Source organism: Protopterus annectens, chromosome 1.part1 (assembly GCF_019279795.1).
Source record: "Protopterus annectens isolate FY-2018-M chromosome 1.part1, PAN1.0, whole genome shotgun sequence".
Classification (NCBI taxonomy): Eukaryota; Metazoa; Chordata; order Ceratodontiformes; family Protopteridae; genus Protopterus; species Protopterus annectens.
In genome coordinates this window covers 830725580-830749525 of record NC_056726.1, presented here as the reverse complement: position 1 = coordinate 830749525, position 23946 = coordinate 830725580, and the positions used below count along the sequence as shown (strand labels likewise).

The 23946-nt window shown below is 43.5% G+C and overlaps 1 protein-coding gene across 2 annotated transcripts in view; it reads left to right on the top strand.

Moving 5' to 3' along the window:
- The window catches only part of GBA2 (glucosylceramidase beta 2), a 2751058-nt gene that overhangs the window by 1678478 nt on the left and 1048634 nt on the right, over positions 1 to 23946 (top strand). For both annotated transcript variants that reach the window (XM_044078535.1, XM_044078526.1), the window contains exon 9: positions 20374 to 20558. In XM_044078535.1, the coding sequence (XP_043934470.1) occupies positions 20374 to 20558 (185 nt within the window). The remainder of the gene's footprint in view (positions 1 to 20373; positions 20559 to 23946) is intronic.

The window sequence follows — 23946 nt, the reverse complement described above, 5'->3', positions numbered from 1 at the left end:
CTGGTAGCTTTCAACAATGAGATCCTTTTGATGCTTTGTAAGCTCTCTGTGAACCATGGCTTTTTCTGTAGCAGGCAACTGAGTAAATGTCAGGAAAGTCCTACTAGGACAGCTGAACTTTATTTGGGGTTAGTCAGAGTCTCTCTAATTGATGGCAAGTGTGTACCCAAGAAGACTGAATTTTGTAATTAAATCAAAAGGTGCTTCAACAAAGTATTAGTTTAAGGATGTGCACACTTATGAAACCAGCTTATTGTACGTTTTTTATATTTTTTCCATTAACCAATTTGTCTGTCTTTCAATTGAATTGTACAGGTTATAGGTCATATTAAAGGTGGGAATAGTTTTGAAATCATTTATTGTGGTCTCATTTTTATATCACAAAAACCTGGCATTTTTAACAGGGGTGTGTATGCTTTTTATATCCACTGTAGTTATTGATGCTTTTCAAGACCTTCAATTAAATGCACATGTTCCTGTGAGATATAAATTCTATCTAGCGTAGCCCAGTTTTTGTATCTTGGAGAATAATATATAAATTCACTGCAAACTCCTAGTACTGAATTCACATCTTCCATGCCAAACATTTTCATAAAATTCTTAAAAAATCTACCCCTCCTTTGTTACATTTTCCCTTCTTGGCCCCCAGACACATCTTCAGTGTTGCAAACCAAATTCCAGTCTCCACCTGTAAGTAATATTCCTTGCTGAAAGCTGATTATTTCTCCCAGAATTTTCTTAACCTCCATTATAGCAGTTTTAGGTGGAATCTAAATGCATACCAGTGTAATATTTTTTCCTTTCTAGAAGCCCCTTAGTACTATTTATCTTCCATTATTTTTTTTTCTCTTCTATCACTATTGGAGCTCCTCTTGCAATTAATATAAATACTCCTCTTTTCCGATGCTCCAGATATTCTGATGAATAACCATCTTGAAAACCTTTCTTAATTAAATTCATAAGTTCATTTCTCTCCAGGTCCGTCTCCTGTAGCATAGCTATTTGCACTCTACATTTTTAATATACTTTTCTACTCTTTCTTTTTTATATTTATCTGCAACACCATTCAGATTGAAAGACATTACAGAATGCATTGTTTTCTTATATCATTATTATTACCACCTTTTATGTATAACGGCTTAGTTCCAACTTTTATGTTACATATACTTTTCTCTGCACTTATTTAAGAAAGATTTGATTCAGTAAATATTGTGTGCCTCTGTCTATCTGCAGTTGCCTGAAGTGTGAAAAAGTGTAGCCATCTGGGCTCATTGAAAGTTGTTTGACTGCCTTGAAATTCCTGTGTTAGTGTTAGCCTGGGGGGTTCTCTTCTTGCTTTAAAATCTGTGTTGGTTACATTTGTAGTAATCATTTCTAGTTGCTGGCTACTGAGACTTGTCTGCATGTATCAACTGGACACAAGCTGATTTAAGTATACTTTTCTCTGCACTTATTTAAGAAAGATTTGATTCAGTAAATATTGCGTGTCTCTGTCTATCTAAAGTTCGTTCCACACCCCCCTCCCTGTTTCCTGTTGTGGTGTTAATCTTGGTGGCTTTGGAATTGCCCGCCCCTGCTGTAAATCTGTTTTTGGACACTCCCCCTGGCTCCATCTCATTTGTTACAGTGAGATCATATTTTGATTTCAGATACTCCTACCAGTCCCATCTCCTCTGCTGTGTACAGAGAGAGCACTTGGGAAGGACATTCCCCTATAGTATCTTAATCTGCTCTGTTTCCTCCCTCTCCAAAAAAAAAAAAAAATTGCACTTCATCTGCTTTACTGTATTTGTGTTTCTTCCTGCTTTATTACCTTATTTTGCATTTGCCTCTTCTTAAAAGTACTCAGTTGAATTTATTCTGCTGCCTTTATTACTGCTTGTTAGTAGCCTGATTAAATTGTAACTGTTATTCAAAGGCTTTTGATTTAAGCACTTGGGCTTCAAACCAGTTGTTTTACATTAAGAAGGTTTGTGGTCTGCACTGTTGTAGCAGGACAGGTAGCATACATCCTTCTAAGTTGGGAAGTACTAATTGAAGGCTCAGTGTCTGTTATTCTAAAAGTGTATTAGTTCTGCATTAAGCACGTGGGCTTCAGGCCAGTTATTGTACATTAAGAAGGTTTGTGGTCTGCACTCTTGTGGGAGGAGAGGCTAGATTCTGCCCTTCTGAGCTGGGAATTTCTGGTTAAAGGCATATTGAACATGTCTACTTGAACTGTTTCTTTCTAAAATCACTACACCTTCTTTGCTGTAGCATAGACTAGATTCAGGCGTGCTAGATCTAGCTTTGTTTGCATATCTTGTGCACTTATCCAGGCCGTCTTTTTTGGAGAAGGTTTCTCTGTACCCTAGTGCCAGGAGTGTGCAGTTAGAACTTGTCTGATTGAAGACTGCTGGAACAGAGCTCAGTTTTGTGCTTTTTAACTGGTTAATTGGGTAAAGTGTTGTTTTGATTGTATCTGCTCTATTTTCTGGGGGGGGGGGATATATGTATATATATATATATATATATATATATATATGGCTCACCTTTAAAACCTCGAAACCTCGTTTGCCCGAAACACTAACGACCGAAACGAAAAGACCGAAAACATAAAACGCCGACAACGCAAAACACCGAAAACCATTACACCAACACAGTACACTACATAACATATGCACTATCCCTAACCCTAACCCTAAGGTCCGACACTACCGCACACTTACCCTACCTGCACCCTAACCCTAACTCACTTAACCCACCCCTAACCCACAGTCCCTCACCATCGCACACACACCCTACCTGCACCCTAACCCACTTAACCCACCCCTAACCCACAGTCCCTCACTATCGCACACTTACCTGTCCGCTCCCTAACACTAACTCCCTCACTCGATCGCACACTTACCGAGTCCGTCCTTTTCGGTCATCTGCGTTTTCGGTATTCTCGTCCCGTCGGATTCCGTTCCGTTTCGGGCAAACGCGATTTCGAGATTTTAAAGGTGACCCATATATATATATATATATATATATATATATATATATATATATATATATATATAAAATGTACTTGTTTCCCACCTTTCTGAACTAGTATAGTCCAATTTTCAGGTCACTGCTGAATCCAGGGCTGTGTTACAAGTTTCTGTGTTACCCATACCTTACTTGGATAGAAGGAAGTTTTTCTGTTCACCTGTGAAAGAGTGGAGCTTTGAACAGCCTATCTGTCTCTGGAGGAGTGGTTTCAGCCCAAAAGTTAGTAGTTTATTGGCCATTTTGGGCTAATTTCTATCTGTTTCACTTCCCTGCTATAAAAACCGCATTTGCGCAGTTGTTGCACTTGTATTCCACTCGGCAAGTGCCTTCCAGGTGTTCTGCAAACTCTACAGCAGCTCAGAGACAAAAGAGAGACTTTGGAGTGATGCTGTCTTAAACTAATTCCGCCTAAAACGCCAGTTGTTTTAGCGTTTCTGTGATCTAAAAAGTTTGTTATTGCTACATATTGTACTTATTTGCTGCCTGCACTTGAATTAAGTTGTTTTGGTGTTTAAATAATCTGTTTAACTGTTGTTGGCTACACACTAAAGTGCAATAGCCTTTTCTGGGCATTTAAAGTGTTTTGATTGTATCTGCTCTATTTTCTGAGAAAAAACAAAAAAAAAAACAAAAAAGTATACTTGATGTTATGTGATCCTATCTCGCCTACATTCTGTACTGATGGGTTCGGAGCCGATCCTCGGCTCCGACTCGGCACGCTATACTATAGAGCGAAGTCTCTAATTGGCTGAGCTATTCTACATCCCAGGATGCACCACCACTACTTCCCCAGATCTCGTTTGCCGCTTGACAGCAATAGACGTGGTCTCGACTTGGCTGGGCTAAGTACTCTTTACTGACTAATTTCCTGTCAGAATTTTGATAATTTTTCAACCAAAAGCTGTTTTAACAGCTACTAAACGTTTTTTGTGGAGTTTGTGTGAGTTTGAGTTTGTGTGGATTGTTGTTAGCGTTAGGTTCCCACTTAATTTAGTAGGGATTCCCTCACGCTCTATTTTGGACATTTTTAGGGTCTTTTTTGTTACAAAAGATTTTGTGTGTGGTATTTGTTCCTATACACGTCAAGGTTCCGTTTTTAGTTAGACGGGCCTTGCCCTCGCGCTCTGCTAGAGCTGTGTTACAGTTTTTCGCCTGTGTGAGTTATTGGCCTATCCTGTTTAAGTTAGAGGGATTAGGCATCTCTGTGTATTCAGTTTACCTTGATTTTTGGTGTGTGTATTTGTGGTATGTCGAAGGAACATAGGCCTTCGGGCTTTAAAAAATGTACCAAGTGTGGGTACAAGATGTCAATCACGGATGATCACTCTCTATGTGTTTATTGCTTAGGCCCCAAACACCTTCAAGAGTCGTGCAGTGTATGCCACGCCTTTTCTTCTCGTGTCCTCCAAGAGAGGAAAAACAAATTAATATTGAAGGGGCTTATCACCCCTTCTTTTGAAGAGGCTTTATCTTCTTCCCCCTCTCCTTCCAAGAAGAAGAGGTCTTTGGCTCCGACCAGTCCGTCGGAGCCGACAGCAAAGAAATCAAGGCAGGCTTCTCCGTCGGCTCCACGGACTTCGGAGCGGAGGTCGGAACGGTCTGCCTCGCCTCCAGCCTCGACTCCTCTGTCTTTGGAGCCGAGTGCTCGAGCATCGAGAGGTGGGTCACCTTCTCCGGCTCCATTGGTTTCGGAGCCGAGAAAGGTCGCTCGCTCAGACTCTTCTACCTCGGCGCCGAAGTCCCTGTCGGCTCTGAGGGAAATTGCTGTACTGGTGGAATCTCCCTCGGCACCGATATTACTTGAGACTATTCGGAGCCGGTCCCCCAGTCTTTCGGAACCGGTGGAGAAGTCAACTCGGGCCCGATCGGTCTCTTCTTGGTTTTCGAGGATGTCCGATTCGGATATAGACAGGGTGCTGCAAAGGCTGTTCCAGTCTCCAGTTTTCCAAAAGTTAGTCTCGGCTCCAGCCCAGTCGGCTCCGGAGCCGATTGTCCACCCTGTTGTATTGGTTCCTCCTCCAACAGCCTCGGCGCCATTGGAGTCTGTGCTAGTGGAGCCAGTGGAGGTTCTTGGGTCGGCTCCGACCCTTACTCCAACCCCGACCTTCGGGTCAGAGTTCGGTACACGGACCTCCTCGGTCGGCCCCGGGGGTGACGCTTCGGGTCCAATGCTTTCAGTTCCGAGCCTCCCTCTCGGTGCCGGCGGGAGTGCCGTCTACTGTTGTGGCCTCGGGGGTCGGACCTTCCCAGGACTCTGGGGGGGGGTCCGGCCTTCAGGGCCATGAGGAGTGCTTTGGCCAAATCATCCTTGGCTACCTCCACCATCTCTCCGGCACCTTCCCTTGGCATGGAGACTAGTTCCTTTGTTGTCCCCCTGTCTCAAGACAGCGGAGCCCTGGGGCCTGAGGTCACCCCCATTGGGGATTCCTCCCTTCCTGGGGGTCCTTCCGAGGCTTCTTCTTCGGAACCTTCTAGGAAGGGACCGTGTAAGAGGAAGCACGTCGACTCGCCTGATGAGTCTCTCACCTCTGACACCGACCTCGATGATGTGGAGGGGTCCCCCAAGTCATCCTCGGATGATGTCTCCTTTGTGGACATCTTAGAAATCCTCAAGCAACGAGGCAACTGGCAGTCCAAACCCCCATCCACTGAGGAGTCGGTATTCCTCAAGGCCTTTGGGGCTCAGCCTTCTGCCTCCTGGGTGTCTCCGCCCTTCGATGAGCTCCTGGATTTGATCTCTCGAAGGGCGTGGGAGCACCCGGATTCTGTGGAACTGGTGCCAGCTCACCCGAATAAATTTCTGTCAGCACCCACTGAAAAGGAATTCTTATCTAAAGGTGTGGCCGTAGATGCCCTGGTGGTGGCATCTGCTACCCAGCAAGATGTGGCAGAGGCTTCGACGTCCGTCCATCCTCCTAATAAAGAGTCCAGGAGTATGGATCGGTACAGGAAGCGCACCCTTACTTCAGCAGCCTTTACTTTAAGGTCTCTGAATTACCTGACGCACTTCACCAGACTTCAGAGGGATCTGGTCAAGGAACTTTCAGATACCCTCTCTGGTAACCTACCTGAGCAGTTGGCCCAGATGGTTAGCTCTCAGTTGGCTACTTTATCATCAATATCGAACTCGTCCATGAGGCTCATTTCATATGCGGCGAGTAGAGCGGCGGGTACAGGTGTTGCTCTATGGAGACAAGCCTGGCTCCGCCTGTGTCATTTTGCGGAGGCCTTCAAGTCTTCCTTTGCAGACGCTCCCTTTGATGGGTCCTCCTTGTTTGGACCCAAGGTAAAGGACACCTTGACCCGCTGTGAACAAGAGGGTAAGACTTTGACTGCCGTGGGGGCACGGTTTTCCACTCCCTTCCGGCCTTATCCCAAGGCTAGAAGAGGGGGGAATATGTGGTTCCACAAATCTCAGAAGACTTACCCCTCACAGCAGGATGATCCCCCTTCTAGAGACAGAGTGGGGGGAAATTTTTCAGGAAGACGCCGTCCCAGAGGCGGCAGAGGCCCCCGCAACACTGGAGACTGCAAGTTCTTTCGTGGCTCCTCAACCTTCCAGCATCCCTGAAGGATTGCCCGACTGCGCCACTCCGGAGCCAGTTGGGGGTCATTTTTCGAGGCACCTAAAGGCCTGGGAGAATATCACTCAGGACCGATGGGTGCTCCAGATCATTGCCGGAGGTTACAACATCCCCTTTTCTCAGCCCCCCCCCCCACCATCCCGGAAAATCCCGGACCCACCACCCAGTCAACGGGATCTTGCAGCCATCGATATTTCAAAGCTGCTTCAAAAAGGAGTCATCCAACTGGTCCCCAAAGACCAGACCGGATTAGGGACTTACTCAAGATTCTTTTGGTGCCAAAAAAGACCGGGGACATGAGGCCCATCTTGGATCTCAGCAAGCTCAACCGTTCTGTCAAGAAGTCCAAGTTCCGGATGGTCACCTTACAATCCATTCTCCCGCTGCTGGAGGAAGGTGTTTGGATGTGCTCCATAGATCTCAAGGACGCCTATTATCATATTCTGATAGATTAGGCGTCCAGGAGACACTTGCGCTTCAGCCTGGGAGACAGTCATTTCCGGTTCCGCGCACTGCCCTTTGGGCTCACCACAGCCCCCAGGGTGTTCACCAAATGTTTGGCGGTGGTGACTGCTCACCTGAGAAGTCTAGGATTCCAGGTGTTTCCATACCTAGACGACTGGCTCCTAACTGCCACTTCCCAGGCGTCTACTCTTACAGAACCTTACAGCCACTATATCTCTAGGCAACTCCCTAGGAATCACCTTCAATTGGGAAAAGTCTGTGTTGCTGCCATCTCAGCGCATACGATTTATCGGAGTAGAGATAGACTCAAAGCAAATGCGGGTCTATCTTCCTACAGAGAGGATAGAAATATTACAATCTCAAGTCCGAGCATTGCTCTTCAAACGCCGAGCCCCAGCAAGGATGGTCCTACAACTGTTGGGTTCCATGTCGGCTACCGTTCTCCTAGTTTCCTTAGCAAGATTGCATATGAGGATTCTCCAGTGGCTCCTGTCAGTCCAGTGGTCGTATCAGGATCTCCCTCTCAGTCACCTCATTATGATCATGGAGACGTGCAAACAGGACCTTCGTTGGTGGCTTCTTTCCTCCAACCTGGATCAGGGGCGACCCTTCGTTCCTCCACCTCCAGTGGCCACTTTGACTACGGACGCCTCCCAGATGGGGTGGGGGGGACATTACCTGGGCAGCTCAGTCCAAGGCAAGTGGCACCCGACGAGAGTTCCCTACACATCAACATACTGGAAATGAGGGCGGTGCTTCTATCGCTACAAGCACTACACAGTTACCTCCCCCAGGGCATGATTGCCGTTCAGTCCGACAACATGTCAGTAGTCTGGTACCTGAACAAGCAGGGAGGGACCAGGTCCTACCCCCTTTGCAGAGAGGCCATGAAAGTATGGGATTGGGCTATTGCAACCAACCGTTTCTTGGTAGCAACACACATTCCGGGGAGATCCAATGTGATAGCAGACAGACTGAGCAGAATTATTCTCTCCCCGCACGAGTGGTCTCTGAATGACAGAGTGGCAACTCAGATCTTCAGAAGATGGGGAACTCCTTGTTGCGACCTCTTTGCAACTCCTCTCAACACGAAATGTCTACAGTTCTTCTCTCTCACCCCAGTTCCGGGGGGGTTTCCCAAGGACGCCCTAGTCCAAGCTTGGCCCACCGGCCTACTGTACGCCTTTCCACCGGTTTCCCTTCTTCCCAGGGTGATCCAGAAGGTGATTCACTTGCAGTGCAAGATGATTTTAGTTGCCCCATACTGGCCTCGTCAAGTCTGGCTGCCCTTTCTTCGGAAATACGCACTGGACGGTCCATGGTTCCTGGACCAGGTTCCAGATCTCTTGATCCACCAGTCGGGACAGCTTCATCAGTCCCTTCACTCGTTGAGGTTAACAGCTTGGCTCCTCCACTTCCGACCATAATTAGGAACCAGGTTTTGGACTCGGAAGTCATACATATCTTGTCCTCTGCCCACAAGAATTCGACTAAGAAAATGTATAACAGCAAATGGAAGAGATTCGCCATTTGGGCCCAACTCCGGGGATTAGATCCCATTACTGCCCCGGTGTCTGAAGTTTTGAAATTTTTAGCTTCCTTATTCAGTCAAGGTTCTTCGGTCTCTACCATCAAGGTTCAATTGGCAGCTATTTCTAATTTTCATGAAAGTATAGACCCATCTTTGATGAGCAATAAGTTGTGTAAAGCCTTCATGAAAGGTGCTGGGCTGCTACGACCTCCGATTTCTCATCCCGCTCCACCGTGGGATCTTAATTTGATTAGGTGCTTTGACCTCTTCCCCTTGAACCGGCAGCAACTTGTGACTTGAAATTTCTTTCTTGGAAGACTGCTTTTTTGGTGGAAATTACATCAGCCAGAAGAGTTTCGGAACTTCAAGCCCTATGTGTCAAACCACCGTACCTGGTTTTTCACAAGGATAGAGTATCTCTCAGGCCTAATCCATCCTTTGTTCCCAAAGTTTGTTCTAGTTTTTGTCTTCAGCAGTCATTGGAACTCCCAGTTTTCTTCCCCAACTACTCAGACAGAGCGGAATATATCTTCCATTCATTGGATGTTCACAGGCAATTGTGTTTCTACTTAGGACGCACCAAACACGGAAAACAGATCAGTTGTTTGTGTCCTTTTCGGACAGTAAATTGGGCAAAGCCGTCACGAAGGTCACTTTTGCCAAGTGGATCAGAGACTGTATCAGTCATACTTACTTTCTTTCTAATAGAGAGCTTACAACCAGTGTGAAAGCTCATTCTACAAGGGCTATGGCTACTTCGACAGCCTTTCATTCCAAGCTTGCCAATAGTGACATTTGTGCTGCGGCTACCTGGTTTTCTCCTCACACCTTCATTTCTCATTACAAATTGGATGTGGCATCTCGGGAGCAAGCTTCCTTTGGTTCCACAGTTCTCAGGAGTGTTTTCCAGTGAGCCACCCAGGAATCAGGTGCTAGGGACGCTGTCCCATCAGTACAGGATGTAGGCGAGATAGGATCACATAACATCTTTTAGTTATGTACTTACCATAACTTTAGATGTTTGGGATCCATCTCGCCTACATTCCTAATAACCCACCCTCCTTCCCCCTGCCTTGGAGATCAAAAGAGACCGGACGGTTCAGTTTAGCCGTTTCATCTTGAAACACCTGGCAGTGTTATTTCAACTGTCTATGACTGTGTGCATGTGTGCGGACAAACAAGATCTGGGGAAGTAGTGGTGGTGCATCCTGGGATGTAGAATAGCTCAGCCAATTAGAGACTTCACTCTATAGTATAGCATGCCGAGTCGGAGCCGAGGATCGGCTCCGAACCCATCAGTACAGAATGTAGGCGAGATGGATCCCAAACATCTAAAGTTATGGTAAGTACATAACTAAAAGTTTCCCGCCTTTCTGAACTAGTATAGTCCAGTTTTCAGGTTATTGCTGAATCCAGGGCTGTGTTAGAAGTTTCTGTGTTGCCCATACCTTACTTGGATAGAAGGAAGTTTCTGTATTCACCTGTGAGAGAGGGGAGCTTTGAGCAGCCTATCTGTCCCTGGAGGAGTGGTTTCAGCCCAGAAGTTAGTAGTTTATTGGCTATTTTGGGCTAATTTTGATTGTATTTGCCCTATTTTCTGAAAAAATAAAAAAAAAAAAATATATATATATATATATATATATATATATATATATATATATATATATATATATATATATATTCTTGTTTCCCACCTTTCTGAGCTAGTATAGTCCAATTTTCAGGTTATTGCTGAATCCAGGGCTGTATTACAAGTTTCTGTGTTGCCCATACCTTACTTGGATAGAAGGAAGTTTCTCTATTCACCTGTGTGAGAGAGGGGGCTTTGAGAAGCCTATCTGTCCTTGGAGGAGTGGTTTCATCCCAGAAGGCAGTAGTTTATTGGCCATTTTGGGCTAATTTCTATCTCTTTCACTTCCCTACTCTAAAAAACGTATTTGCGCGCTGGGCAGCGCCAGTTAGCTAGAGTTAAACTATTCTCGGCTCCACGAAGTGTGTACTCTTCAATTTTTCCATTGGAACTAGACAAACCTTCAACTTCAGCACTTAAACCATTCATTTCACAGTCAAGCACTTGCTTAAAATTAATAGCAAGGACTAATTTAACCCTAGCACTAGACCCCCCTATACTGTCCAGAAGGACAAGGCTCTCTATTCGTCCCCACCAGCCAGTCAGAAAAACAGCTTACTCTACCTATTCAGACATGTCCAAAGGGCAGTTTCCGGTGTACTCTCCAGTCCAACTGTTGAATCTGGGCATTTTGAGGCAATGTTACAACTGTCTCATGTACACACAACCCTCTCCTCCTACCACCAAACACTAATATAGGTGAGAGATGCAATTATACAGCCAAACTGGAGGGAAAGCTCTTTCATCCCAAGACTGGAACTGACAGTCAAGAGGAGAAGGGTAATACTTGCAACACACCACCAGTCTTACATAGACCTAATAAACCAACACTGGAAAATAACACAGAGGAATACATGAAAACATACTCAAAGGCTTTAAATAAAAATCTGCAAAAGCAACAGAAACCTCCAAAGCCGACATCCAAGCAACCTCCACACCCCATCACCAACCATGAAACACATAATCAGTGTGCTACGCAATCACAGCCCTTAAGGCAAAATAACATACCCAACACACTAGTAATAGGCGACTCTGTAGTCAGGCACACTGATGTCCACTAACTAGGCTGGACAAGAAGGATGCAGTTAGCTGCCTGTCGGGAGCCAGGATCCGCCACATAACACAAGCACTCAGGTCACTCCAGAACAAGTACAAATACAACTCTGTCATTGTCCATGTTGGTGTGAATGACCTGAGGTGTACCTCCCTGGACTACATGAAAAGAGACATGGAAGAGCTTTATCCTGCCCTCACCAAGAATGATGCCACAGTATAAAGAAAAAATGATAAATTTCAACAATTGACTAAGTTTCTGTTGTCATTCAAAGGGGGTTCAGCATCTGTTTGCCTGAGATGACATGCTCGACAAGCCACGTTGCTTCGCAAGAGATGGCTTGCACCTGTCACTCTTAGGCTTTCGAATACTGGCTGAGGCTTTTGCCGCCCTATAGTGCCTTTTTTAAGCAACGCTCAAAAGACAAACCCACCACCATAAATAGCACAAGTAACCAAAAACTGAGGGTAATGCTACTCATTAATAGAAGTCTAAACCTCAAAATGCATGCACTTAAGGCATTCCTCAGTATGGAGAACATCGACATCTGCCCAGTAACAGAAACCTGGTTTAAGGCTCGTGAGAGCACCCCAGCACTACTAGGCTATAACTCATACCATACCTTTCGGCCACAGAACCAGGACCGAAACACAAAAAGTGGGGGAGTATCCATATTCATCAAAGATACCCACACCTCCAGGTTAGTGGCACAGCACAATGCATCAGAGATCACCCATGTGCAACTAACAATGGGCAAAACTGCAATCCAAATTGTAGCTTGCTACAGATCACCCACCATGACCCAGCATTTCTGGAGACATTGGGAAATATTACCAAACACCCTAAAACTGGGTGATTTCAATTACCCAAACATAAACTGGGAGAACTACTCAAGTACTAACTCCCTTGCCCAACGCTTCCTAGAATTTATAAACTCGAATGCCCTAGATCAACTAGTCAACACCCCCACCAGAGGGAACAACATATTGGACCTGGTCATCACCAACATGGGCGACCGGTGTTCCACACTGGAGGTCAACCCCTCGCTGGTTAGATCAGACCATAGACTAATCACTCTGGATATCCGCATTCCGGACTCCACCCCCAATCAAGGAAACCACAGTGAAAAACTTTTCAAAAGCAAATTTCACGTTACTTAAGACTGAGGTGGAATGGTTCACAGTGCTGTCCAAGCTGCTAAAACCTTTACAAAGGCACTCTATGAGCATCTGCAGGAATGCATGGATCGTGCTATCCCAATTAAAACCAACAATCACTCCTCCAAGAAAAGGAAACCAGTCTGGTGGAACCCTGCCATAAGCAAGCTATACAACTGAAGGAGGAAACTAGTACAGAAAAGAGTAAAATCCCAAGAAGGAAAGACATCCCTGATCAGTATCAGCAAGAAACTACGATACCTTATTAAATCATCCAAGGCTAGTTTCGAAAGAAAAATAGCCAATGACTCCAAAGATAACCACAAAGCATTCTTTAGCTATGTCAAGAACCTAAGTGGAAACTCTGAGATCTGCTCTGAGTTAGTGCAGAATGGCACAAAATACACTGAACCGACTGATATTGCCAACTTTTTGGCAGACAAGTTTAGTGCAAACTTCACCCCCCTTCTCACCCCCTAAAGGTCCGATAACCATACCAGAAGAATGTAGGGCCTCGTCAATCACCGACACACAGGTTAAAATAGCCCTATCCAAAGCCAAAAACACAGCTTTAATGGGACCGGATGGTGCCCCAGGCTGTGTCTTAAAAGAGCTCCAAAACCACTAACCCCTCACCTAAACACACTGTTCAAACTCAGCCTCTCTCCAGGCTATGTACCCACAGAGTGGCGCACAGCAACAGTTATCCCCGGGAACTATCGCCCTATAAGCCTGACTAGCCTGGTCTGCAAGGCTATGGAGCGCATCATCATGGAACTCATTAACAGAGACATTGGGAACCTCCAAACCTTGGACCCTACCCAGTTTGGCTTTGTTAAGGGCAGATCATGCCTCCTAAACCTGGTGGACTTCTTTGAGACCGTTACCAAGGCATTAGATGAAAGAAAGGAGGTCCACACAACCTACCTAGACCTCACAAAGGCTTTCAACATCATTCCCCATTCTGGTATTATAGACAAGCTCACCAGCTTGAACATAAACCCCTATGTCACGAGATAGATTGCCAACTGGCTCATGGATAGAACCCACATGGTGAGAGTTGCAGGCTCTATGTGCATCTCTAAACCAGTTACAAGTGGCGTCCCTCAGGGCTCAGTCGTAGGACCCCTCCTGTTCGGCATATACTTCTCAGTGGTACAGGCAAGCATAGGAGGACTATGGCTGACCAAGTTCGCAGATGACTGCAAAATAGGCACCATAATTGATTACCCAGCTGATACAGACACCCTCCAGAAGGGTCTCACTGAGATGGATACCTGGTGTCAAAATCATGGCCTCAAACTAAATGCCAAAAAGTGCATAGTCACCCCCTTTGGAAAAAACAAAGTACCCATGAACTACCACATAGGTGGTAGTCCCCTAAATACAGAAAATGTAATAAGGGATCTGGGGACCCTAGTAGATAGTAATCTCTCCTTTGATAATCATATTGCCAAGGTGGTTAGAAAATCCTTCTATGTGGCCCACCTAATCACAAAAGGGTTCGCATTTAGAACAAAAGAGGTTATTGTGCCTCTCTACTCATCACTCATTAGACCCATCATAGAATACAATGCCCAATTTGGGATGTACCTTACAAGACACCTGCAACAGCTGAAAAGACCACAAATGTACCTCATCAAGAGGATTACTGACCTCAAACAGATGCACTGTGCAGCCGGACTCAAGAAACTCCAGCTGTACTTGGTTGCATACCACTTACTCAGAGGTGATCTCTGCCTGACATACAAGGCCATGTCCAACCCAGAATTGATAGACATGCTCCACCTAAAAAAAAAAAAAAAAAAATCCTGGAGAGCCACATGCTCTAGACATATAAACCTCACCACAACGATAAATAGGACATGCTGGAGGGATAGATTCCTGTCCCAGAGACTCCCCATGCTTTGGAACACGATTCCAATATATATCAGACAGAGCCCCTCACTAACACTCTTCAAGAGAAACCTTGGTGGGTGGATGGGAAACAGAAAATTTACCCCGGGGATCACTGCAGTGGCTCTGGTGGACAGTGGCGCAGGGAACTAATGGTTCTGTTGGACAGGGGCACATGGAACTAATCTAAGGGGGTGGTGAAAGCCAACACATTCTGGCTAGGCTTATAAATGCCTTTGGGCAGATAGCCTAGTACTTGCCTATGAACCTGTATGCTGCTCGGCAGGTTCGTCTTTTATACAGTTGTTTTTTTGTCGTATCCATTTGAGCCTATGCCACATCTTACATAACTTTGTTTTTTTGAAAGCCCTCAAACAGAACAAACTCCCCAACCCCCCCAAAAAAACCTATTAACTTTATAATAACAAAAAAATATGTACATCTTCAAATATTGAAGTTTTTGCTTCGTAATAAGAACAAAAGTTCTAAATTGATAGCCACACAGACAGGCTAGAGTTAGTTAGTCATGCTGAGACCCATGGGTGCAGCCTGTGCTATTAGTAAGTGCTATTTAATTTTATCCATCTTGTAGCTCTCCCAGCTGAGAAAACAATTGAATGCTTTTGGTAAACACTTTCTCCAAGCAATTTTGCTTTATCAAATTGTCTTCCAGTGACTTGCAAACCAGACGCAATACTGTTAAGGGTAGCCTTATAATAATCAATATTCTTTTTCATTTGCACGTTTTCTAATAAACTTGTTACTGGATAACGCTTAGGGTCTTTAACCCAGTCATGTCCCTATACAAGCATGGGAAAATACACACTGATTTTTGTCATGGTCTCTTAACCAGATCTTTCCTCACCCACTTTTTTACATTGCAGTACCTACATTTCTTAAAACTCAACAAAGAAAAGGAGAGAAGAAGGGAGAAAAAAAAAGCACCTGTTTGTATTAGTATCCCCATTGCATTTAAAATAATTGAGAAACTTTAAGTCTAATTGATTTTGTCTTATCTTTAAAGCCCACCCAGCTGGGAAAACCCTTGACTGCTTTCAGAGAACATTATGTCCTAGCGAGTTTCTCTCTCCTTTTGTTTTTTCTCTTCCTCCTCAGCTAATACCCTTCCCACCAGACTGTCTCCAGTTTCTTTTTATCAGATTGTCTCTGTGGAGAGATGAAGATCAGATGCAGAATTGCCACTAATTATACATGCATTTGCTAGAAAAAGAGCCTCATAATATTCAATATTCTTTTTCATTTATTTGCTCTCTTAAAACTAATCAATCTAAGGTCCATAATAGTAATTTCCCCATGCATAAATGAAAAAAGCACATTAATTTTAACCAGGCTTTTTTTATATAGATTGCATTGCCTACATCTCTCAACAGTACAACGAAGAAAGAGAGAAGAGGGGAGAAAAAGAAAAACAACACCTGTTTGCAATTCCCATTACACTTAAAAATAGAGTGCAAAGAAACCATACATCACAAATACAGTACTATTAAGAAAAGAAAATGTTTTCTTTATTTGCATTTAGCTTTCTCCCCTCTATTCCCTACCCCAAAGCATTTTTCCGAACATTAATGACATGAATATAGACTCCCACACAAATCCAAGAAATTTTGAAAAAGCTCAATATTTCCAGATTTTCTTGTTTTGCCATATTTCACAAATATAATTATTGCATTGTATTCCCACATTGCGTTACTGGTTTTATTACTGTTCTTCTCCATCGCCCAAATCCTGTCTGCTTCATTTCCAACGTACTCTTGATTCTTCTAGTCAACTCTCTTGCTCCCTTCTTTCTCTCTAACATTTTCCATTGAAGTACTGGAAAAGGTTTTGCAGATGCAGTCGATCTGTGGTCTTTTTTACCAGAAGAACAAGAAGCAGAATCTCCTCCTGTTTCACAGCTCACTTTCTGTTGGACAAACTTTTGGATTTTGTCTGTCCAGGGAAGAATATTTTAAAGACAGCTCGATGCAGCAGTTTGAATCTCACGCCCACTTCTCGACATTGACTGAATAGCAGAATGACTTTACTCCTTTTCTGCCTGGTGTACAGTGAGTAATTATTCTCCAGAAACACTCTGCTCTCTCCCACTTTTAGTATTTTGCCCTTCTGCCACAGTTTTGTCAGAATCAACTCTTTCCGCTGGTAAAATTACATCTTTACTATTAAAAGTCTAGGTTGCTTTCTTATTAGCTAGGTTTGGAGCTAACCACAATGTGCCCTTTCATCTAACAGCTTCTGCTGTGGAATACCAGTCCAGTTGCTTATTTTTGCTTTCATAAAATTAATGCAGTCTCTTCCTTTCGACTTCTCTGGTATAGCTGAAATTCTTGGGTATTCCCTACATGCTCTGTCCTCTAATTGTTATTTTTTGAAACATATCTTCCTTAGCAGTCTCATGTTCCACTAGCCTTTTCTTCATTTTGATCTCTGATTTGTGCAGCTTTATCATCTCATCTGAATATCTGTTTAAAGCTTCTTCCTTTTTTCCAGCCTTTTGTTTGTGTTGATATACTCCATAAGTGTTTAGTTTAACCAGGTCTGTATGCACCTGTCTTACATCCTCCTGTAGGTTATTGGAAGTCATGTCTGAGGATTGCATTGTTTTTTTGCTGAACAGCTGCAGAAATTTCCCGAATCAATGTTTTTTCCTCACTTTTTGTAGCTGATTTTTTCCAGGTCTTCTGTATTTCTTTATTCTTGGCATCCAGGTAGTGCACTTAATTGCCAGTTACTGAAATTTACCCATAAACACAAGTCTATTGGCCTTCACTGCCGAGTTTCTGTTTTCACACTGGGAGAGCTAGGAACAAACTGTTACTCAATGTGCAGCTATCTTGGAAGTCCAAAGTCTTCAGGAGTTTGTCCATTGTGATAGTAGATCCCCTTATATCTCCTGCTGATTACTGGTCATTGTAGAAGTTCTTGGTGATGTCAAACAGCAGGTGTGTTAAAGCTTATACATAGTGAAGTTGCAAATAATGCAGAGAATAGAGGTCAGGTCTAGAAGCCCAACAGCAACAGGCAGGTAACATTATGGAGATGGGTGAAGTTGGTTGTTTCTTGGAGAACAGCAGTCTCCAGGATCGCAACAAATTATGGTTCATGGCTAGAAGGAGATGTCAGTCAAACCAGATCAAGTATTGGCATGGATACTGGACAGCTTGATAGGGGTGTACTAATAGATGTGGTCTACTTGGACTCCTTAGGTTTCTTGACTTGGTCCAGCATAGGGAGCTGACAGAGGAGCTCTATTGCTACATGATTGGAGAGTGGGTTGCAAAATGATGCAATGAATAAGAAAACTTGAACTGACTAGTGCAGTGCCACAGAGAACTGTGTAGTACTCACAACATTTGTTTCAGATGTAGCTCAAAGAAGAGAGAACAAGATTAGCCTCTTCAGAGATGACAAGGTGGTAGGTTCAGCTGTGGCGGACGGGGAAAAGCATCTTAGAAGGGTTTGTGAAAGGCTGGCAGAGTGGTCCAAAACTTAAATATAGCACTCTGTGCTTTAAAGCAGGTTTGAGCCATTATTCAGAGTGAGAGTCTTAGCTGGATTTGCCGTTAGCAAAGTCTTATTTGAAAAGGGGGAGAAGGTGCATTTGTGCTACAGAATTATTTTCGTGGGTGCTTTTTATTAATTTGCCTTTAGTCTTTTACATATTCAGTTTGCAAGTCATTGTTTTTATTTATGTAGATTCAAGTTGTGATGTAGCTAATCACAGAAAGGACTATTAAAGATGTTGGCTTCTCAGGAAAATGAAAAAGTAAAACAGAAGAATAATTTATAAATGTACTTTTTATTGCAGCTATAGTATTATTTTATAAGACACCATGCTGTTTGCAAGGATAATCATTCAGTGTGTGACCTCGATCAGTGTTGTGGTTCACTCAAGTAAGTAGCACAAAGTGTTAATGCAAACTTTTCACTCAATTGTTGCTGGCATTATATAATATAAATCTCATAGTGTTCATAGTTGTTTACTAGGCTAACAACCTCAAGGGCCTTTTTAAGCCTAGCTGTGCATCTGAAATCTCTGGCAAGTTCTGGTACACTTGATAAGTGTAAGTAGGGTCCTCAGAGAGGAACCATTACAGGATACCTGTGTCCATTAAAGACATGGGTGCCACACCAGGGATGAATTTTTTGCTCCCCATCAAGTTGTCCAGTTTAATCTTGAATTGGGTTAGGGAGAAACTCTGCTTCACATGAATGGGAAGCCTGTTCCAGAGAAGGGGTAGTCTCTGGGATACATACCTCTCTCCAGCAGGTCCAATTTAAATCACTGGCAAGGTTTAAGTCTTTAAAATGGGTAATTCTAGTGCTGCTTGTTTTGCGGATATGCAGGAGAACCATTAGAGTGGGGTCTGACATTGCCTTGTATGCCAGGCATAGTCCTCCCTTCAGCATCTTGTAGGAGACAGAATACAGGAATAGGGTCTTGAGGTGGTCTGCATAGGATATGTTACGTGTGCCCTGTATTCTTTTAGTGAGGAACCTCTTTGGATGTTCCAGTTGTTGGATATACCTGGTTAGGTACATACCAAAGGGGACATTGTACTCTGTAACAAGTCTGTTTATACTTTGCACAACATACAATGATTTCCTCACTACTGTAGATGTGTAATGGTCAAATGCTAGATTACTCTGTGTGCCCCCAAAACACCTATTATACTGTTATGCATTTCTTAGCATTTAGTTTTAGTCCATGGCTATATCACCAATTGTTTGTCTGTGTCTGCCCTTCCTGGAGAACATTTATGTCTGTGTGCAATTCATTGACGGTTCTTAATTTGCAGTCATCTGCAAATTTAGTTGGCCAGAGGCCATTGACATTGGTATTGACTTCAGAGAAGTAAATATCAAAAATGAGCGGTCTCAGGACTGCTGATCCCTGAGGGACTTCACTTGTGATTGGCCTCTTTGTAGAGGTGGACTCCCCATTTCTTACTTCCTGAGTCCTGACTGTGAGCCAGCTGGCTATCCACAGGGTGATGTAAGGGTTTTTTACCCAACCTTTTAAGTTTGTCAACAGTGCGTAAGTGGGGTATTGTGTTAAATACCTTGGCCAGGTCAAGGTAGGCAGTGTGTGAACCATTTTGTCTTTATCCATTGCTTTGGTGACCTTCTGAAAGAAGTCCACCTGGTTGAGTAGGCATGACCTACCCTTGATGAAACCAAATTAGGTTGAGTCTAGTGTCTGAGGGTTTCCTGTGTCATTACTGATCATTTCTATGATAATTATTTCCATGTCTTTGCATATGAGACTAATGAGATGTATGGGTCTGTAGTTTCCAAGGTCTGTAAATGGCTTACCTTTGTGCAGAGGGATCACTGTTGCTGTTTTCCATTCATGAGGCACCAAGCCTGTTTGGAGACATCAGTTAAATAGCAATTCCAGAGGCTCTGATAGATAATGTTTCATGCTATTTAGAAGGCATCCTGGGATATTGTCTGGGCCCACCGTTAGTGTTCTTGGACTTGGAGCATTAAGGACCTATTCCGTATTGATAGCAGGGGGAGTTATATTTGATCGTGTTTCCTGAGGAAAGGTTGAATGAGGAGAAAGGGGCAAAGTTGGAGCTGAGTTTGTTGACCTAGTATGTTTGCTGTATCTTGTGGCTGAAGATAAGTGGCTCCATTTACAATGTGCACTACTCACAATGGTGTATTACCTTTGAGGCTGCAGACATAGTTAAAAAATGTTTTGTGATTGTCCTTGGCCTGGGAGGCCAAATTTACCTCCGATATGGCTTTGGTATACGTTATTTGTGCTTTGAAGTTTGTTTAGTTTGATGAAAGTGCTTTTATCCTGTTGGGTGCTGCACCTCCTAATTTTTGCCATGATTTTCTTCTTTCTGTTATACAACTTATTGATGATGTGATTCCACCAGAATGGCTTGTTTTTTTGAGTTAGTTCTGTACTACTTTCTTCTTTTCATGAAGCAGTGAAATAAATCTACTTACTGTTTGTAAAGAACATTTTGCAGTCAGATGCATTTCCTTTTTTCTCCCTACAGAAGTCTGCCTGACTGGTACAAGTCTGCATTATTTAATGAGCTGTACTTCATAGCAGATGGAGGAACTATCTGGATAGAGGTGCCTAGCAACACTGACATCACTGGTGGAAAAAGGCCTGAGGACGGGGGCCTACCTGCATTACCAGATGTATTGAGAGAATATGGACGATTTGCTTACCTGGAAGGTACCAAGTTTTTGAGAACAGAGTTGTCCTGCCAGATGAACTTTTAAGTGTTTTTCTTTTTTGCTTTGGTTCTTATTCTTTGAGTTCCATCAATTACAAACTATACAGTAGTCATAAAATAATACTACTTAAATACATATATTTTCTTAGTTCATTTAGTTGAACGCATTTTGCCAGTTGGTATTTATTTTTTATCCAAGTAAATAAATGAATTATACTTGATGAGAAAAGTGGACAGCTAAATGGGTAATATACACACAGTGTGTGTAAGTGCGAGTACTTGCATATATATAAACACAGAAGTATACACGCCTGGGTGCTTACATGTGTATAAATTAACATACACATGTGTTTATCCCCATTGTATTGATTGACATTTTAATTTCATGAATGAAATAGGAGCATTGAGTGCCCCTATCAGAGTGCTTTTTGTTCAGTACTACTATCCACTCTGCTACAGGCCCCATGAGGAGCTCAGTGTCTCTCCAACCTAACACCACTCTTAAGTATTCAACTGAGGTACCACCTTTATCATTCTTATAAGAAAAGCACAGTCTGGGTCTGAACTGTCTGCAAGCAGATAGTTAACTTTGACTATGTGTCTACCTGTTTGAGCCAATATTCATTTTCCCCTGGAGAGTGTTCTGCTTTGGCTTGTAAGCAGCCCCCCCCCCCCCCACACACACACACACACACTCGCTCATCTCCATTTTCTCTTATTTCCTTCTATTAGCAAATAGTATCTATAACTGATAAATACTGTGTGTTTGTTAATTTAAACTGAGACCACAGTAGCCTACTGATACAAGGTTATCCTGTTTTTCCACCTGAGAAATGGTTAAGAAATGACTTAGTTTCAGAGCAGTCCTTGGTCATTTCTGATTATTTCTTAAACACAAACTTGCCTTTGCTTTGGCTCATTAGCAGCAGTACAAAAGAACTGCCTGCTCACACCCTTTTTCTCCCCCTTCCCTGTTTATTACCTTAAAAGCCAATCCCAAAGTTAATAAATATTACCTGTGGCAGGCACCATTTTTAAAACTACAACCACCCTTTGAGCACCTCATGCTCTGCTCTGCCATAGAACTTATTAAAACTGCCTGAACTGGGGCACAGCTAACTGATAGTTTGTGGAAATACAGGGTACCTACCTGAGTCTCCACATCCACTGTCATATGTTCATTTGTCAGTTTAATCTGTTACCTGATTGTTTCCAGCCCCCTCATAAGAGCAACTAACAGGGTCTCTACTCGCTTCGCTCCCCACCCTGCCCCCTATTCCCTCCCGCCCCCAGTATCTTTATTACACTCACAAACCCCTCCCATCTTTCCAATAGCCAACCACAGCACTAAACCCAACACTGCCTCCTTCATCTTCCCACTACTATCACTCCTCCTCAGCTAACATGTACAGGAATACCTTACCTATGTTCACAGCATGCACTCTCCTTGCATATCTTACATCCTATCAAAACTCCATCATTCCCCCACTCAACCACTACTACTACTCCTCACACCACCACTCATGTCTCACCCTCACTCAGCTCCCCTCCCACCAATTCAAGAACCATCCCTATGCACCCCGCACATATTTTACCAACTATATTACTGAAACATAAAGCATCCCTACAACTTAACATAGAAACCCTCCCAACATGCCTATTACCCACAGAGCACAATCATAAAGTTTCCCTGATAAATAAACACATTCAAAAACTGAGAAAACTAATAACTTCATGCATATCATAGGTAGGCACTATGCTATCAGTCCTGGGGCCTATACAAGCCAGCCAAAATGGTACCCTGGCTTTTGCCACCCAAGAAAATTATTTTCCCGTGCCACTGTCGAGCATAACCATGATCCCCAGGGTGAATTTCCTATTTTCCATCCAGTCATCAAGATTTTTCTTGAAGAGTGCTAATGAGGAGCTTTGTTTGATATAGATAGGTAGTTTATTCCAGAGTATGGGAAGTACCTGGGACAGGAATCTATCCCCCGGCATGTTCTGTTTATTGTTGTGACCAGGTTTAGGTCCCTAGAGTGTGTAGCTCGGAGGGATTGGGATTTCGTTAAGTGGAGTATGTCTGACAGCTCTGGGTTTGACATAGCTTTGTATGTTAGGCAGAGATCACCTCTGAGTAGGCAATATGCGATGGAGTAAAGCTGGAGTTTTTTTTAGACGGTCTGTGTAGGGGATCTGTTTGAGGCCCCTAATCCTCTTTGTGAGGTATTTCTGCGGCCTTTCCAGTTGTTGTAGATGTCTTGTGAGGTTCATACCAAAAGGGGCGTTGTACTCTATAATGGGTCTAATGAGTGATGAATAGAGGGGAGCAATTACTTCTTTATTTCCTGGATGAGAAACCTTTTGTGATGAGGTGTGCCACATAGAAGGATTTCCTGACTACTGTGGCAATGTGATTATCAAAGGAGCGACTACTGTCCACCTGTGTCAAAGGTCTCATCACACTTTTGGTGTTAAGTATACTACCGCCTATGTTGTAGTTCATGGGTACAGAGTTTTTACCAAAGGGGATGACAATGCTCTTTTTGGCATTGAGCTTGAGGCCATGGCTTTGACACCAGGCATCTGTCTCAGTGAGGCCCTTTTGTAGGATGTCCACATCGTTAGGAGTTTCGATTATGGCTTCTAGTTTGCAGTCATCTGCAAACTTCGTTAGCCAAAGACCTTCTGTGTTGGCCTGTACTTCAAAGAAGTAGATACCAAACAGGAAAGGACCCAGGACTGAACCCTGTGGTACACCACTTGTCACTGGTCTTTAGTCGGATTTATCATATATATATCATATATCAAAACTAGCCCTAAGTGGAGACATCCACCCCAACCCTGGCCCTACCATCTCTAACCCCATTCCTCATAATCCGACTAGAAACCACAACTTCTCCCATATCACAGCCAATAGAAAGCCAAGTGACTTCCTTCTACTAAGCCTAAATATTAGAAGTATATCCAACAAAGTCCATGAACTCCATGCCACCATAGACTTGTACTCCCCAGATATAGTCATCCTGACAGAAACCTGGCTAAAACCTCACATTACCCGTGAGCAAATCCTCCCTACTGGTTATGGCATACTAAGAGTAGACCGGCTAAACAAGAAAGGAGGCGGTGTAGCTATAATATTTAAATAGCATCTAAGCATCCAGATCTTAAAATCATCAGCTCCACAAATGGGCAGTGAAGAAATAATATATACCAACCTCAAAATAAACAAAAACTATCAACATAATTGGATGCTACTTCCCACCTGGCCAAAACATCCTTCCACTAGAAAATCTCCTCAACTGGTCTAGCCACCATCTCCCCCAAGAAACTACAATTTTAGGTGATTTCAATATTGACTGGCAATCCTGTTCTGGCAACCATCCA